This window comes from Bombus huntii, chromosome 12 (assembly GCF_024542735.1).
Source record: "Bombus huntii isolate Logan2020A chromosome 12, iyBomHunt1.1, whole genome shotgun sequence".
Taxonomy (NCBI): domain Eukaryota; kingdom Metazoa; phylum Arthropoda; class Insecta; order Hymenoptera; family Apidae; genus Bombus; species Bombus huntii.
In genome coordinates, this window is record NC_066249.1 from 5,081,429 (window position 1) to 5,097,800 (window position 16,372).

General features: G+C 28.2%; 6 protein-coding genes across 11 annotated transcripts; 3 read left to right on the forward strand and 3 right to left on the reverse strand.

Annotated features, from left to right (window-relative positions):
* Position 1: 1 nt before the first annotated feature.
* On the reverse strand, positions 2–3,220 carry LOC126871703 (dipeptidyl peptidase 3). Its single transcript, XM_050630797.1, has 4 exons — positions 2,874–3,220; positions 2,328–2,625; positions 475–2,239; positions 2–401 (listed from the first exon to the last, which is right to left on the reverse strand). The coding sequence occupies exons 1-4, from the start codon at positions 3,068–3,070 to the stop codon at positions 253–255; spliced, it is 2,409 nt and encodes an 802-aa protein (XP_050486754.1). The 5' UTR covers positions 3,071–3,220; the 3' UTR covers positions 2–252.
* A 114-nt stretch (positions 3,221–3,334) lies between these two features.
* Positions 3,335–6,006, reverse strand: LOC126871748 (DNA repair protein RAD51 homolog A-like). 3 transcript variants are annotated; one of them, XM_050630937.1, is made up of 3 exons: positions 5,860–6,006; positions 4,682–4,793; positions 3,335–4,560 (listed from the first exon to the last, which is right to left on the reverse strand). In XM_050630937.1, the coding sequence occupies exons 2-3, from the start codon at positions 4,769–4,771 to the stop codon at positions 3,625–3,627; spliced, it is 1,026 nt and encodes a 341-aa protein (XP_050486894.1). In that variant the 5' UTR covers positions 4,772–4,793; positions 5,860–6,006; the 3' UTR covers positions 3,335–3,624. The 3 variants fall into 3 exon arrangements, with proteins under 3 accessions (XP_050486894.1, XP_050486893.1, XP_050486892.1); XM_050630936.1 differs by having other exon boundaries at positions 5,854–5,999; XM_050630935.1 differs by lacking the exon at positions 5,860–6,006 and adding an exon at positions 5,043–5,191.
* LOC126871766 (N-acylneuraminate-9-phosphatase) lies at positions 5,896–11,844 on the forward strand. Its single transcript, XM_050630977.1, has 4 exons — positions 5,896–6,019; positions 9,685–9,757; positions 10,092–10,575; positions 10,748–11,844. The coding sequence occupies exons 3-4, from the start codon at positions 10,335–10,337 to the stop codon at positions 10,933–10,935; spliced, it is 429 nt and encodes a 142-aa protein (XP_050486934.1). The 5' UTR covers positions 5,896–6,019; positions 9,685–9,757; positions 10,092–10,334; the 3' UTR covers positions 10,936–11,844.
* On the forward strand, positions 6,643–9,464 carry LOC126871710 (neurochondrin homolog). Its single transcript, XM_050630818.1, has one exon. It carries the CDS (start codon positions 6,654–6,656, stop codon positions 8,892–8,894), a length of 2,241 nt encoding a protein of 746 aa, XP_050486775.1. The 5' UTR covers positions 6,643–6,653; the 3' UTR covers positions 8,895–9,464.
* Positions 11,658–14,967, reverse strand: LOC126871732 (uncharacterized). Of its 3 annotated transcripts, XM_050630886.1 has the most exons (7): positions 14,822–14,967; positions 13,822–14,145; positions 13,455–13,690; positions 13,038–13,318; positions 12,639–12,930; positions 12,186–12,554; positions 11,658–12,116 (listed from the first exon to the last, which is right to left on the reverse strand). In XM_050630886.1, the coding sequence occupies exons 2-7, from the start codon at positions 13,862–13,864 to the stop codon at positions 11,955–11,957; spliced, it is 1,383 nt and encodes a 460-aa protein (XP_050486843.1). In that variant the 5' UTR covers positions 13,865–14,145; positions 14,822–14,967; the 3' UTR covers positions 11,658–11,954. The 3 variants fall into 3 exon arrangements, with proteins under 3 accessions (XP_050486843.1, XP_050486845.1, XP_050486844.1); XM_050630888.1 differs by lacking the exon at positions 14,822–14,967 and having other exon boundaries at positions 14,038–14,465; XM_050630887.1 differs by lacking the exon at positions 14,822–14,967 and having other exon boundaries at positions 13,990–14,465.
* On the forward strand, positions 14,960–16,323 carry LOC126871756 (solute carrier family 66 member 2). 2 transcript variants are annotated; one of them, XM_050630956.1, is made up of 5 exons: positions 14,960–15,209; positions 15,289–15,425; positions 15,519–15,735; positions 15,815–15,843; positions 15,948–16,323. In XM_050630956.1, the coding sequence occupies exons 1-5, from the start codon at positions 15,016–15,018 to the stop codon at positions 15,965–15,967; spliced, it is 597 nt and encodes a 198-aa protein (XP_050486913.1). In that variant the 5' UTR covers positions 14,960–15,015; the 3' UTR covers positions 15,968–16,323. The 2 variants fall into 2 exon arrangements, with proteins under 2 accessions (XP_050486913.1, XP_050486912.1); XM_050630955.1 differs by having other exon boundaries at positions 15,815–16,323.
* The last annotated feature ends 49 nt before the right edge of the window (positions 16,324–16,372 follow it).

The following is a 16,372-nucleotide window of genomic DNA, read 5'->3' on the forward strand; positions in this document are numbered from 1 at the left end:
CTTTATGTAGTTTGTATAATTTTACAAATATATTTCATGTTATTAGGATAGTTATATGCATAAATATTGATATTTTCACATGCAAATCTTATTTTATATAAAATTCTTATTCATTAGAGTTATTAAAAACCAATAAACTATTTTTTTCATAATTATATATATGGTTCTTATCCATATATACATATATAAACATTACAGTATACATAATAAAAAAAATATCTTTTCTGGCCAATGTTAGTATTAAGTAGTTGATTAATTGTCCAGTGTAAAATGTTGTTTGTCTTTTTCTGCAAGTTCAATAAGTGTTTGTGAAACATCTGCAGAAGGGAATCTTTCTATCCAAGACTGAATCATTCCAGCAAAATTGGGTTCATAGTTTTTCAATTGTACTTCATTTTCACCTGTACCATGATACATAAATTAATAATATTATAAGAATTTATAGTAAATGTACATAATTGTATGAATACAAACCATTTACAAATGTGTTAGATTGTACAAATATTTTTCGTGGTTCTTTGTGAGCTAAAACTATATCTCTCCAATGTGCCCATGGATGCGGACCTGTTTCGGGTACTTCACTATATTTGTCATACATTTTTTTGGCTTCTTCAATGTCACCTGTACTTTTATAAATTTGCAATTTAGTTAAGAACTCTCCAATCGCTTTTTTACCAACTGTCAAAATTTTCGTTCTGTCAACAGTTAATAATAAATTCTTCCCTGGCTCAGATTCTATAACATTAACAAAATCATTGCCAGCTTCTAAACAAACTCTAAGTAAGACATATCTTGCTTGAGAATGAGCTTGTAGCCACTTCTTAGTAGATGGTTGATACATTTCTAAAGCTTTTGCACAACCAGTCCATAATAAAGATAACCAATTAACATATATTATATCATCAGCCTTAGAATTCTCATGTCCAAATATACTTAGTATATCTTTCTCTAAAGATAAATATAATCCAACTGCTTCTGCCCTGCATTCTTCATAAGAAGATCCCATTGACCCAAACTTTGAATCATATGTTTCACCAGGTAAAAAGAATTTATTTATTGGTTCTCCAGTAAAAGGATTTTTTACTTTTCCCATGTCAAAATTATATAAACCAGATTCTAATTTCCTCAATAATTTACCTGTTCCATGACCAAGAAGTTCATGCAAACCAACTTGTACTTCAAAGCTAGCTACTCTATAATTATTCATTAGAGTTTGATCGTGTTCAGATAAAAATGGCAGTACATCTAATTTCATATTTGCAGGAATTACATTACCCAAAGAAACATTTTTAAATCCTTCTGATTGCCTAATTTCATCATAATTTGGAATATTTATACCTGCAGGGATACCAGATCCTGAGAATGTTAGAACATCCAATGAAGTAAAATCAGGCCTTAGAAATTCATCTTTTTCAAAGTCTCTGGCCCAAGGAAGCTTTGGTATAAATTTTTCTGCATTACTTACTAATGTAGCAAATTTTTTGGACATTTCTTTATTTACCATTGCTACAAATCCTTCAAACTCCCCTCTCTGACCTGCTGGATCTCTATAGGTTTCAATAAAACCAATATAAGTTTCTATAACTGGTCCTTTGTCCTTAATCCACAAACGAGATCCATCTTTATGATCTTGTAAAGATCCTGTCTTGAAATGCTGTATATATTTATTTAACATACTCTTTTCAGTTTCATTTGCAGCATATTCTTTTGCTTTCTGAATATTATCAACAACTGGAATCAAAAGTTTGCTATAGTCTCCTCTTGTAATTTTAAATCTTGCATTTTTAAATACTTCTTCTGACAATGTAATATTAGGATTATCATTGATCTCCACAGAAGCTAATCTGATTTCATATATATCTATGTTTTTGGAACCTTCAGAATCGTTTTGTTTATTTGCTATTTTAAAACATCTGGCATTATAAGATTCTAGTCCTTTATTTTGCATAAAATCATTAACTAATTCTGCATCTTTGTCTGTACAATTAGCAGAGAAATAAGTTGTAACCCCTTTTTCACCTAATCCCAAAGATTTTAATTTTCCTTCTGTAGAATATATTATATTTTGAATTTTATTCCAAATTTCTTCAATGTCTTTGGGATTATTTTCATATGCCTTTGAAATTTTTATTATGGCTTCAAATTTATCCTTAGGGAAGTTAGGTATTATTTTGCTGTCACCAAAAGATTTATAATTACCAGCATTTGCAAAGATTCCACAAGAATATACTAAAAATGCCTAAAAGTATAGTATAATTGTACAATTAATGTTAAGAACTACCTTTAAAAATTAAAATTACTATTCCACATATTATATATAAACTTACTGTGAACTCATCTTCACTAACACCAGCATTAAATGCAGAATTTTTCAATTCATTTATTGTTTCAGATAAGAAAATTTTATGTAAAAGGGCAAATAATAATGGTGATTCTGGGGAAGTTTGTACATATACAATAAGACCACCATTCCATGCAGCTTGACTTAAATAATGTGCATATAATTTTTCCTTTTTTGTTAATGCATTAAATGCAGTATCACATTCTAAAGCAATTATTGGTTGGTTATTCGGTAAAGTAAACAAGGAAATATCTTCACTCATTTTTGTAGATAATAATTTCACACTGGAAAGCAAAGAAAACAATAGATTTATTGATTACGCTATAGAATTTATATATAAATTTATGTATATATGAAAATAAAACACAATCATTAAGTCAATAAATTCAGAAAACTTTTTTACAATTATAACGTTCTACAGAAATATTAAGAAGGAAATCAAAGAGAAAATTTTGTCCTTTTATACATATATATGCTATATGTATACGTATACATATCTTGTGAAATAAAAGTGACGCTACATATAACCAACCTTGAAACAAAATTATTTCTTAAAAGCTTAACGTTTTTATCCCTATTTAGAATTATAAATCCTACTCTTCTTTCCTTAATACTAATGTTAAATGAAAAAAACCGTAGAAAATATTTAAGCACGGTTTGTGAAACAATCTTCTGTCGATAAAATGGCCACATCTGCAATATATTTCTTTCGCGGTGCAATTTAAACATTGCAATTTATGTAAAAGCAACTAACTATTTTTTTATATCAATATACACAATTGAACTATTTATTATTAAAGAGTTGTCTGCTAAGTATTAATTTATTATATATATTTCCTACTGTAAAAACGATTACCAAAATTTCCTAGATAATCTAGTTCTTATATTCACTAAAAGTTTGCCGCTTATTGAGATAGGTCGCAAACAACTTCTTGAAATTTTCAAATATATAATTTATTCTTTTTACAATGTACATATTTACTTAAAAAAATATAAACAAATTAAATTACTACTATATACTTGATGTTACTTTATACATTTAGTACTTTCTGTCTTATTTTATACATTTGATATTTTTTATTACATTTATTAGATCATATGTTGCTCAATAATCATATAACAATATTTTCTACTTATTCAATATTTTTGTATAATAAAACAAATTATATATCCTTAAAGAGTGTCATTAATTAAATAAAAATACTATTTTATATTTTCTGGAAAACACATCTTAGAGTAATTTCTTTTATAAACATAAGTATTTAAAGGAGAAAAATATAGTATTATTCTTTGACATCACCAATACCATCTGCATTTATTGCAAACATTGCTTCACTCTCAGGCAAACAGGGTGAATCATAGATTTTACATATTCTAGTTTCACCTCTACCCTTACGTAAATATAATCTTGTAGTACTTGCATGAGCTAAAATATGACCACCAATAGGCTTTTTTTGGTCGCCACCAAACATACTAGCTGCACCATCAACTTGTGCCACAACTTGATTGGTTATAACAACAGCAACACCATGTTCATCCGCTAATCTGAGCAACATTCTGAGAAATCTACCTAAATGCATTTGTCTAGCAGCTAATTCTCCCCTTCCAGAGTATTCAGTTCTATATAAACCGGTTGCACTATCTACTATCAATAATGCATATCTAGATTCTGTCATCATAGCACTAGCTTGAATTAGTAATTGAGTTTGATGATCTGTATTATAAGCTCTAGCACATGCCACATTATCTAATACAGAATCCCCTGCTATCTTATATCTTTCAGCAACAGCAATTAACCTTTCGGGTCTAAAAGTTCCTTCTGTATCTATGTAAAGACATTTTCCTTCTGCACCACCCATATCTATCGGTAATTGACAATTCACAGCAAGCGTATGACATAATTGAGTCTTTCCTGATCTAAATTCTCCAAATATTTCTGTAATAGAACCCGTTTCGATACCACCGCCTAATAGTCTGTCCAATTCACTGGAACCAGTTGTTACAAAAACAATATTGGAACGAGTTTGATGAATTTCAGTAGCACTCTTAAATCCCATTACAACAAGTTTGGAAGCTTCTTGTAAAATTTTATCTGCTTTAGCTTCACTGATACCTTTGATAGCAATTAAGCACTTTTTTGGAGCATAGGCTACAGCTTCCACAGTATAGTAGCCAGCTTCTTCCAGCTTTTTTACATCTCCTGCTGTTATACCATTTCCCTGAACAAATAACACAGTTATTAAATATTAAATTTAATTTTATAAATGATATAAATTATTTCATACAAACATTAAAAAAACGAGGAAAAAGAATATGATACAGGTTAAAGAATCAACGTACTTCCAGGGTTTTTATTAATTTTGCTTGTGGATTATATTCTTCAAATTCTTCATCTCCTTGAAGAGTAGCTGTGGTTGCCATAGCTGTCATTTTTTAATAAGATATAATATACCTGAAAAATCGAAAAACAAGTGTTAACTTTGGCGCCATCAATATTACAGTGTCTTTAAATTACACGATTTGCATTATTTATCATTGCTTTTTATTTATATAAATAACGTAATATTTAGCACTAAAATTATAATATGTTGTTGTATAAAATATATAATTTATAATAACTTATCCGTAATTTTGTTTATACTAAATTCAACTTATTCAATATCTTCAATATCGTATTTAACAATTGTGTTAGTATCGATACCTGTTATTTGAAATAAATATATTAATAATTATGTAAAAAGAAATAAATGAATGAAAACAAGAAAACTTTTATTTATCATTAACTCTAAATCTGTAGAATTATGTACACAAATATAAATACACATAAAAGCTAGATCACGCATTTATCGACGATCAATATCAATTTCTATTAAAGATGTCTCTTCATTCGAGAAGAAATCAAGGAAGAGGAAAAGGTCAGGACAGGACAAGAACGAAAGGCATCAGGTCGAGACAAGACAGATATATTCTGTTCTGACATCTGACCATTAAAATAATTGTATATTTATCCTTAGAGTGTTTTCAGAAGGAGACCGTTATATGAACATTATATGTTTTTATGCGCGACTCTTCATTGAAACATCGTTGAATTAACAAAAGATTTACTTTTCCAATGACAATGGCGACTTTGCATGAGAAGCATTTTTGTTCATCCAATGTATCTATAAGCGCTGTGTTCTTTGATCTGGACAATACTCTCATCGAGACTAGAAAGGGCGACAATCAAACATGTCGAAAGGTATGCTAAAATATTTGAAATTATATTGATATTAAAAGCCGTATGCGTGTATATAAACGGTCAGTATTGGTTAAAATACTGGAAATACATATGTGTGTGTATGTCTTTCTTAGAGAGTGCGCGAAAACTGTAGTTAATCTTTCTCTCGAAATTAAATGAAAAGTCGCTCATATTGCTAATTTACTTATAATTTTATACATATTTTTTTTTGCTTTTATGTGGTACTTCTTTTACTGTTTCAAAAAAAAAAGTATCTCGTAGTAATTACATTTACATTTACGTTTAATCTTTCAATTCCGTTTGGATACGAAGATGGTACGAAAATAGAAGCTTCTGTGTAATACGAGCTGACTCCCTGATATAGTGCTTTCTCTCGGACGGTTATTTTCGACCGATCCTACTGCACTGTCCAGACACTCAACAGAACGTAGAAAAAGCGTGTAAGCACGTTACTGAAGATATTCACGATTCACGATCTTAAGATACCAGTTAATTGTACTATTACATTCACATGCTATATCATGTGGAGAAGGTTATGGTAGAATGGTAGAATTATGTGTACATTCAAAATTCTTTTCCAATGAAATTTTGTAAAATGTGGTTATTCTAAACAGCTTTTTATGTTATTTTCTTTAATACAAAACTTAACATAAGCAGTTAATATATCATATTTCTACAGTAAAATAAAACAATTCTTTGAAGGACGCTGCTAACCTTGTATTGAAAATAATTCATATTTTAATGTTAATGTACACATGTTTGTGGAATTAATGTTTGTGATAGTACAACTTTATTTTTGTCTGACTAAGTGAGTGTGTCAAAGGGCAAGGCTAGTTTTAAGGGGCTTGATCTGGGAGTACTGCCAGTTGGCTTTTAGCTGTGACATGTGAAAGATGCAAATCTCAGTGAATCTTTGTTAAATACTACTGAGTAAATATCAAAATTCTGGAATTGTTTGTGAATTGCATCTAGAAGTTTGTCATCGTACGAGAAAAAATAAAAGTAGAAAAATACTTGTAGATTATAAAAATAGATATTTTTTTTCTTTAAATTATAACAACATAAACTACAGCCATGAGTATTTCAAAGAACGTGAAAAAATATGAAACTATTTTGAAGTCTGTTGAAACTGATTCAGAAAAATTTGCTGCATTATTTATGATAACAAAATTGGTGGATAGCAAAGATTGTACAGTAGCAGAAAAAAAAGTGTTATTTGAAGCTATTGGAAAAAAATTTTTAGCGAAATTATTATCTACAGAAGTAGTTCCTGTGGATTGTCCTCCACAAGTATATAAGTCTGTAGCATTGTCTATACTTTCTGCATTCTGTGGAGAATCAGAATTAGCTTCTCATCCTGACATGATTACTCATATACCTGCATTACTTGAAATTATATCGCAAGCCGATGAAGATGCAGATGATAATATGTTAATTATTGTTAGTGAAGCATATACCTGTCTGCAAAATATTGCACAATATTCTCCTGGGCAACAAGTTTTACTTGAACAGAAAGCAATTACAAAAATGTGTGATATTTATTCAGAAAAAAGCTTTCAGACAGACCAAGCTTTGAACATTTTAGTTACTTTAGTTCAGAGATTTGGTCCAGAAGCATGGGATGCAACAGATACTGCACCTTTCCATGTTATTATAAATAAGATTGCATTAGATTTTGAAACAGATCATACAGAAAGAAAATTTCAGTTATGTACAATTTTGCAAGCTTTACTAATGTCCTGCAGAAAAAACATAATTAGTGAAACTGCTAAAGAAGAATCTTGGCCTTCTAGCATTCACAAGGCTTTATCTGATATTCTTGGATCAAAGATAGGCAAAAATCAACGCGATCCAGCACTAAAACTTGCTTCTGTCATGCTAGATTTATTGGGAGCAGAATGGACTTTATTAGATAAAGAAAAACCAAAAGTATTTTTATTATTATTGATTCAATTGGCATCTATAGAAGTTAGAATGCAAGTGGAAGGAAAACAATTAAAAACTATAATGGCAAATGCAGACTTAGTTACATCTTGTTTTATTATTATTGAAATTTCTCTTGGATATATTACTAATGATCAATTGGACCTAGACCAAAAAGAAAAACAGTCATTATATACTGTTTTAAAGGGAGCCTTCGCTGCAATTATAGGTTTACTTACAGCAGTATCTAAGATGAAAGAAATAACAGATGTCAAAGAAAAAATATTTATTTGTGCTGTGGTAAGAGTATTAGCAGCATGGCTTGCTCAGGAAACAACAGCTATGCGTTCTCAAGTTTATGCAGTTTTACCATATGTATTAACAGTAGCCAATGACACATTTTATGCACACAGAAATAGAAAATTGTCAGAGAAGGCTAAAGCAAATGCTAAAATTAAAAGCGATGAAGCAACATCATCTGGAGAACTAGTTACTCATGATCCTTTAAGTGAAATTGATTTATTGAGACTTTTATTACCAGCATTGTGTTATTTAGCTGTAGAAGAAGATGCTAGAAAAATTTTAATTAAACACAAACAAGAGGAAGTCCTGTTTGAATGTTTATCTTACCATTGGACAATTGTTCATCATAAAAAGCCACCAATACCAAAATCAGAAAGATTAAAAGCATTGAAAGAACCAGAAAAAGAAGAAGATTTAGACCTTCATGTATCAGAAGCAATCAAAGATTCAAGGGTGGCCATGGTCTCTGTGTGCAATGTTTTAATGAACATTACTGTATTAGAGGCAAAATTAGTGGAAGAATCACCAACATTTATTTCTTTATTAAAATTTATTTTCAATAATCTCCCAGAACTTAAACAAATTCCTGAAAATCTAGTATTGCACGGTCATCTTGCAGTTTTGGGATTGCTGTTATTGAAGCAACAGGCAACACGTGTCAAGAAAAATGATTTTTCTATATGTCGATATATTCAGGCTACTATAAGATTTTTGTGGGATGCATATATAATTGATGAAAGCAATGATCCCACTGAACTTGTTGTTGCTATGTCATATAAAGAGCGATGGATGGAACTTATGGAACTATGGTTTCTTGGAATGCAAACAATGGCTGGGGTGTTACAAGTTATACCTTGGCTTTCACAATTTACTCTTGAGTCAGGTTGGGCAGAAGAAATTATTGAGATTCTCAAGAAAATAAAAATAGGAAGTCTTCAGCCAAATGTAAAGTTTGCTTTTGAAGATCTTTTGTGCCATTTAGTTAAAGCAGATGAAAATGTTGCTTCTGTTTTGAAGAAATGTGGGGCTTTAACAGTATGCAGAAATCATCGTATGATGGAGCTGGGAAAACATCTTTTTGGAGATTAAAAACAATCCAAAAATTTATATCGATATTTTATTATCATGTTTTAAATGAAAGTACTATATATCTGTACATTGATAGAATAGCCAAGATACTTAATCCATTCTTATGTTGTTAAGTAATATGTTTGTTTGTGTATACGTATTACACATGTTTCCTTTTTTATATTACGCTATATTGCATATGAAAGAAACTATTAATAACTCTTATTTCATCAAAATAACACTCATATTTTGATTTAGTGATTCAGTTTAGCTAAAATTTTGTAAACCTGTATACAATCACAGATCAGATATAAATGTAATCATGTCTGAAAATAGCTTTCTGGCAAGCAAAAGAGCTACTAAATGTTTGTATGAGTTAAATAGATTTAGAAATTTAAATATTGAAATATATATTAGAAAAAACTATTTTTACATTTTATATTAATTTATAAAATATTAGAAAATTTGTATAAGTTAAATTTGGAATTAATACAGTTTGTGAATGTATATATGAAAAATTGCTTATGTATAACAAATGGCTTTGTAAAATAATAAATGGTCTTTCTACTAAAGAAATTGTTTTTAAAAGTATTTTATCTTTTAAATTATTCCCTACTTTAATATTAGAAAATTACATTAGATAAACTTTTCAATCATGTGAGAATTATCCCTTATATTGCATTTAATACATGGCATAAAATCTGCAAAAATAGGTATAAATGTTAACATCCAGCAACCATTTGAGTAAAGTTTTTAGGGTTGGAGTAATATAAATTTGTTGTTGGCACAACTGATTTTGTTGTGATTACAGCAACGACCGCGGGTGCCACTTCGAGTGTCCACTAATCGGCTCGAGTATTTCAATGAATCAATGCATTTTCTAGGTAATCATCAAAAACTGAATTAAGTGACCTAAGTTCCTAACTGATCGTTTGTATCCTTTCTCCCAAGAGCTTGGTTCAGCCATCAAAATCCACATTCAATGAATGGTTATTTTTCACTTTCAATATGTCAATTATTCCTTATAAAATCTATTTTTCACATTTATCATTTTTCCCAGTTATCAAAACATACTATAGATCATGTTGAATGTGGAAATCATTCATTTTCCTTTAGTGCGTACTTTATATTTTGTTCATTATTTTATAATATTGCTTGATTTATGTATTATAAAGTGAAAAAAATGTCTAATAGGTGGTATTCTAACTTTATCTGCAGTTGGCTGAGGAACTAACACAAGAATATGGTATTCCTGAAGATATATCTGTGAAGATTACAACAACATATTTGAAGCTCTTTAGAAAATGTCCTGATAATGTAATTCACACCTTGGATGTTTGGCGTATAACTTTATGGAGTAGAGCACTCGGAGAAAAGTACTCATATCTAGCAAAAAAAATTTACGAGCGATGGTTATGTCTACGATATTATTATTTGGCTCTGTCGTCAGATATAGTTTCTATGCTGCATCAATTGAGGTTAAAATACCTCTTAGGTTTGATTACAAATGGTCCATCTAATGCACAATGGGAAAAAATACGAAAACTTTCACTAGAACAATATTTCGATATAATTCTTGTATCAGGAGATTTACCATGGGAAAAACCCAAAAGGGAAATATTTCGAAAAGCATACCGATTTTTAAATGTTAAACCAGATAGTTGTGTAATGGTTGGTGACAAACTGGAAACTGATATCCTGGGTACTACATTATTGTCATATTTTATTTATCACGCGCATTAATTATTTACGAATTATTAGAAAATATTACATTCAAATATTGTAGAATAATCTTACTTGAAAATGTTATTTCAATCAATTAACATTATAAAGAAAATGATGCAGTTTAAAAGATTATTATTTTCCATATATAGGTGGAATAGAAGCAGGTCTAGGGTGTACAATTTGGATTCCAACATTGGATAAACCACCCTTATTAAGGGGAGATCCACAACCAGATTTTACTATAAGGCATGTCACAGATCTCTTAAGTATTTTAAACAGAAGTCCTGATGCACCAGAACTTGAAGATTCTTCTTCAAATGCGTCAGATGGTAGTTGATAAAAGGAGAGATTATTACTTCAAACTTTTCCAAATATTATAGCTGATCAGAGGTCACATTTTTATATAGAGAACTTGCTAATTATTTTCTCATAGTTAAGTAAATATTATTATTGTAACTATTATTATAGCATGCTTTAAAAGTGTCTTAAATGGCTCCTATATTATTTTTATCTTCATATTGAATAGAAAAAAATGAAATTGTTATTGAACTACAACATGATGATAGTGTTACTGCATTGAATTTCAAAAAGATATCATTTAAGTATATTTATTATAGATCTCTCTTTTACTAAGTTTTTAAATTGAGAATGAATTTTATATCATTTATATGAGATAAAAATTATTTTTTAACTGAAAGAGTATTCTTAATTGAGAATTGTGTAATTGTTTTTAAATTTACTTGCTAGGTATATTACCTAACTTTATAATAAATTTTGGTTTTTACAGACAAGTTTTAGATAACGTTATAAATTGTTTATATATATGTAAATTTATTATAAGTAAGCACAAAGTAATTTGTATACAAAGTACAAATGAACATTTATATCCATATATTAATAAAAAAAATTTAATAGGAGTAATGATAAATAATTTTTATAATTTTATAGCCAATGTACAATGTATGCATTAAATATAATGATTGTAAAAATGTATAAACATATGTTTATAATTATGAGATATATACATGGAATATGTGAAGAGTAAATACCACGAACAAATTTGATACACACACATATATTGTAACTATATAATATGTACATCTGTAACATATATTTTTCCATTATATATTTTATTTTGTGTTAAAATAATACGAACAGAAATGTTGAAGAAAGTTTTAAAAAACTGATAAAATGATAAATTGAAATGTAATAGTTATTTTTAGTAATAAAAGAAAAAATAACAATATTAATCTTTTTTTCCTGATTGTAAAACGAATATTGTTATATTTACATATTGAATATATTTTATGAATTTTTACTTATTTTAATAGTTCAGCATTATATGACTATTATTTTTTACGTTTGTATATCTTTATGTCCTTCTGTTACAAAATCATCAGTCACAGAACTTTTATCCTGTTCATCTACTTTGTTTAAATCATAAGATTCTGTTAAATTGGTATCAAATTGATCGCTTTCTTCCATTCCATATTCATTGTTTGGTTTTATCATTTGGTTCTAAAAAAATATTATGTTAATAAGGCAATATATGTAAATTACATATTACATTTAATCTGTTGAACAAACCAATGATTTGCTTTTAAAAAAAAGTTTTCTACAAATTTTTCGAGCTTTTTCGGGATTGATATCAGCTTCTATTAGTGACGTTAGAACATCTTTCTCAGTTATATGTAATTCGGGATTAGCATCAATCAATATGACCGATTTACTTTTAGCGCTTAGTGCATCACGCCTGATTTCGTCTAGTTTCTGATACCACATTAATTTTTTAAGTACTCTATCTTCATTTAGACCTCTTGCAGGCATCAGTGGTCGAATTTCAGAAATATTTAATAATTGCTGAGCATATACAAGATCTTCTAATTCTTCTCCCTCTGAATTATCCGATATATTTAAAGCAAGTTTTAATTGATAAATCTCGTACAACATTCGCTTCTATTTAGAAACACAAAGTTTGTTATTTTATGCATTTAACATTATTTTATAAACTTAAGCGATAGTAAGTGATATTATTCTGACCGTGTCTAGAATTGTTTTGTTTTCTTCAGTGTGTTTCTTAAATACTTCTTGTAGCTCTTCATCAGTATACAAACCATTGAGTATTATTTCATGTGTAATATCGTACATAAATTTTGCGTATTTCGCTTCTTCATCCTTTATATGTGCTTTTTGATCAATGAAGTCAGTACATAGTTGAGCGGTTTCATAATTTCTATGATTTCTTGATGTGCTATCTTCTGATGGAAGATGATTGATGTTTTGTGATAAATAATCACAAGTAGATTTATAATACATCGAATTTTTTTCTATTCTATATATATTTTTACGGTAACAAATAATTTATCAATAACAAATACCTATAATTTTAGTCAATTTAAATAACGAAGCAAATGTTTCTATTGCAAAATTTTATCTCACCTATCTTGAAATTTTAATGCAGTTTCCACACTTGTAGAATTAAAAATCTTTCTACAACTATTACTTGATTGTGAATAAGACTGTTCTCTTATATTTTTACTATTTGATGTAACTGGCTCCGAACTATCTGTTTTAAATATTGATGAACTTGGACAAACTACATGACTGTGAGATTTTGGTCGTGAACAGATCTCATTATAATCGGATAAAGGATTAGTAAAGTACTTCCGAGCTTCACACTGGCAGAAATACTTTGAGTCATAGTTCATTCTTAAAAAATCCTGTTAATTAATCATTAAAGGATAATTTGAATCTATAATTTATAATTTTTGAATTGAATAATTTATAATTTCATTCCTATGTTATATTTCGTGCAAACTTCTCAGTAATCAGAAATGAGTTATATGAATAATTTACCATTGGATGATATGAGACATCATACGTCAATTTATCAATTACGTTATTTGTAATTTCAGTTTTTACAAATTGTGGTTTCCAATCTGTTTGTTTGCACATTTGTTTTTTTTTACGTATATAGCTTCTGTTTCTAGCATCAACGACACATTTTGCCAGTAAAATGCGTCGTAAGTGCGCGCTCATAGAGTTATATGCTGTTAATTGTTCATAATAATTTTGTCCATTTTGATTGTATGCTACATGCAATATAAATTTACGTGTTAAAAAAGAATTTTGTAAAATATATATCCTCCCAAATAATATAAAACATCGATATTTCGATCAAATTGGAAAATATGGAACAATGAAAAAAATACATTTTTCATACCAGTGCTTTTAAGATTAACTTCACTCTTATTGCATCTTGTCATTTCTTCAAAACTATAATATTATTACTTGTCTATTTTGAATCTTATTTCTAACTTGATGTACTAATTTAAAAAATAGTTAAAAGATGCTAAACAATTAATAAAACAACACTAACAAAAATTTATACCTTACTAATTACACATAAAATACTGTGAGGTACGTAACATATACATACAAGTTTAAAGTTGTTACTGTATGGTTACCAAGCAACAATATAATTCTTTACTTCGTACTAGATATGACTACAAAGTTTATCTCATATAAATTATGTAACAATTTATGCCTGAAACAATTTAATTATTTGTTTAATATTCCGACATAACATTATAAGTTACATTTGTTGTAAATATATACATATATGTATTCATTAATCTATATTACGTACTCATATTTTATACAATATATATACATATAAAATTAATGATAATTAAGTTCTGAACTTAAACATTGAAAAAAGGAAATTAATCATAAACAAGATACAATCTTCTTAAAATGCAGAGTTTTAATTGTTATAAATAATAAACAGAATTTACAATTATTTCAGTAGTAAATGAATTACACTTAGTTTACAGTCTTTTTAATGTTATTGCTTGGAATTCTACAACGGTAAGAGTCACATACGATCCTGAATTCCGCGGAATCAATCGATGTTGCTGCACATGTTAATTTATGATCGCACTATATTTCTATAAAGATACCTAACGTATTTTGTCTGTGACTATATTTTGTTTACGATTGAATAACTTGAATTTATGTTTGTATCATAATTCTGTTATCTACAGCAGATAACTAAACTTTATATCAATTTTTTAATTTATTAATGTTTATAACCATAATAATACATTTTATATATGTATATAGGTATGTACATGGATTTATCAATATCTTTTATCAATATCTAATTTTAGTAAAAATAAATGCTGTGTAGAAGTCATAACGGTAAGTATGTAAGTACTTACATATTTCATTTTTTAAGTAGTATGTGTTTATGTATGTGACTTATCATTTCTTTTGCTATCGCAGGTTTATTTGATTTGAATGATTCGTAGCAGATATGATATGATGTCCAAAAAGATTGGAGTCATAACCTAAAATTAGGCGTGTGCCAAGAATCGTAGATAGTAAAATATGCAAATAAAAAAAAGTTATTACAATGTATAATGTCTATGAGCAATTATCCATTAAAGATATAGCAAACTGGGTCGCCTCTGGAGCAATAATATTTGGTGGTATTATTCCCTATGTGCCACAATATAGAGAAATTAAAAGAAGGGATAGTGCGGAAGGGTTTTCCCTTTATGTATGCTTTACACTTTTAATAGCTAATACATTACGTATTTTCTTTTGGTTTGTACATTTACTTAATATAAAAATTTGTGGTTGTGTTGTATCAATTCATACTAATACAGGTCTGTATCTTTTACAGGTTTGGGAAACATTATGAAATACCTCTCTTATTACAAAGTATATGCATGATTGTTACTATGTTTATAATGATTAAACTGTGTATAAATGTACAAAGCAGAAATCAAGTAATAAAAGTTAGAGAACGTGTATTTTCAGGTATGTTAAGTACAGAGAAAAGAAAATAAATTTTTAACATACACAATAATGTATTTTCAAATTATAACTCATGTTAAATCTTAATTTAAACAGATTTTGATGCAAATTTTTTTTGGAAGTGGACAGATTTTCAATCTTACTTAGACTTTATGCTATTATTTGCTGTATTAATAGGAATTCTAACATATTTATTAGTGGATGTACCAATATTTGTTGAAACCATAGGATTACTTGCAGTATTAACAGAGGCTATGCTTGGAATACCACAATTTTTGCGTAATTTTTTTAATAAATCAACTAATGGAATGAGGTATAAAATTATAATTTAATAACAAGATGCGATACCTGAATAACATTCATAAAGTAAATAATTTTTCTGTTAATTTCAGTATTGTTATGGTTGCAATGTGGACATTAGGTGATGCATTTAAAACATGTTATTTTGTTATAAGAGAAGCTCCAATACAATTTGAAGTTTGTGGTACTCTTCAAGTTATAATTGATATTGCAATTTTAACACAGGTATATATTTATCAAAATAAAACAACAATACATACAAGAGTTCCAGTTCGAGTTGACTAAGTCTGATACTTTACATTTATGAATGCTGTAACATACTTTTTCTACAACTTCCATTAGCTAAAAAAATTTATCTGTGTTATAGATAAATATTTATGATTTTTTAATATATGTGCACTTGATTGTACAAAAAAAAAAAACAAGAAAAACAAGGTGAAATATATAATGTATTGTAAATAAGCATTTATCAAATAATATTTCTTATTTTCACTTAAAGGATGAACTAATATTTTTTTAATTATATCAAACTTTTAATATATTTTAATTGTATTACATATGTACAAATTTTATGAAATAAAATTTTGTTAATATAACGGGATTTCAATTTCAATTAAAAAATGGCATTTATTCCATTATGTATTTAGTTT

What these genes read in the sequence shown, in the direction of transcription:
- LOC126871748 (XM_050630937.1), bottom strand. Translation starts at nt 4,771, where the DNA reads ATGACAGCTATGGCAACCACAGCTACTCTTCAAGGAGATGAAGAATTT. An exon ending in AATTAATAAAAACCCTGGAA is followed by an intron (nt 4,561 to 4,681) that starts GTACGTTGATTC and finishes TTATTTGTTCAG; the next exon opens with GGAAATGGTATAACAGCAGG.
- LOC126871710 (XM_050630818.1), top strand. Translation starts at nt 6,654, where the DNA reads ATGAGTATTTCAAAGAACGTGAAAAAATATGAAACTATTTTGAAGTCT.
- LOC126871732 (XM_050630886.1), bottom strand. Translation starts at nt 13,864, where the DNA reads ATGACAAGATGCAATAAGAGTGAAGTTAATCTTAAAAGCACTG. An exon ending in AGTTAATCTTAAAAGCACTG is followed by an intron (nt 13,691 to 13,821) that starts GTATGAAAAATG and finishes TATTGCATGTAG; the next exon opens with CATACAATCAAAATGGACAA. An exon ending in ACAAAACAATTCTAGACACG is followed by an intron (nt 12,555 to 12,638) that starts GTCAGAATAATA and finishes GTTTCTAAATAG; the next exon opens with AAGCGAATGTTGTACGAGAT.
- LOC126871756 (XM_050630955.1), top strand. Translation starts at nt 15,016, where the DNA reads ATGTATAATGTCTATGAGCAATTATCCATTAAAGATATAGCAAACTGG. An exon ending in ACATTACGTATTTTCTTTTG is followed by an intron (nt 15,210 to 15,288) that starts GTTTGTACATTT and finishes TATCTTTTACAG; the next exon opens with GTTTGGGAAACATTATGAAA. An exon ending in AAATCAACTAATGGAATGAG is followed by an intron (nt 15,736 to 15,814) that starts GTATAAAATTAT and finishes TGTTAATTTCAG; the next exon opens with TATTGTTATGGTTGCAATGT.
- LOC126871703 (XM_050630797.1), bottom strand. Translation starts at nt 3,070, where the DNA reads ATGTTTAAATTGCACCGCGAAAGAAATATATTGCAGATGTGGCCATTT. An exon ending in AGAAATAATTTTGTTTCAAG is followed by an intron (nt 2,626 to 2,873) that starts GTTGGTTATATG and finishes TTTGCTTTCCAG; the next exon opens with TGTGAAATTATTATCTACAA. An exon ending in ATCTAACACATTTGTAAATG is followed by an intron (nt 402 to 474) that starts GTTTGTATTCAT and finishes ATCATGGTACAG; the next exon opens with GTGAAAATGAAGTACAATTG.
- LOC126871766 (XM_050630977.1), top strand. Translation starts at nt 10,335, where the DNA reads ATGCTGCATCAATTGAGGTTAAAATACCTCTTAGGTTTGATTACAAAT. An exon ending in ACTGGAAACTGATATCCTGG is followed by an intron (nt 10,576 to 10,747) that starts GTACTACATTAT and finishes TTCCATATATAG; the next exon opens with GTGGAATAGAAGCAGGTCTA.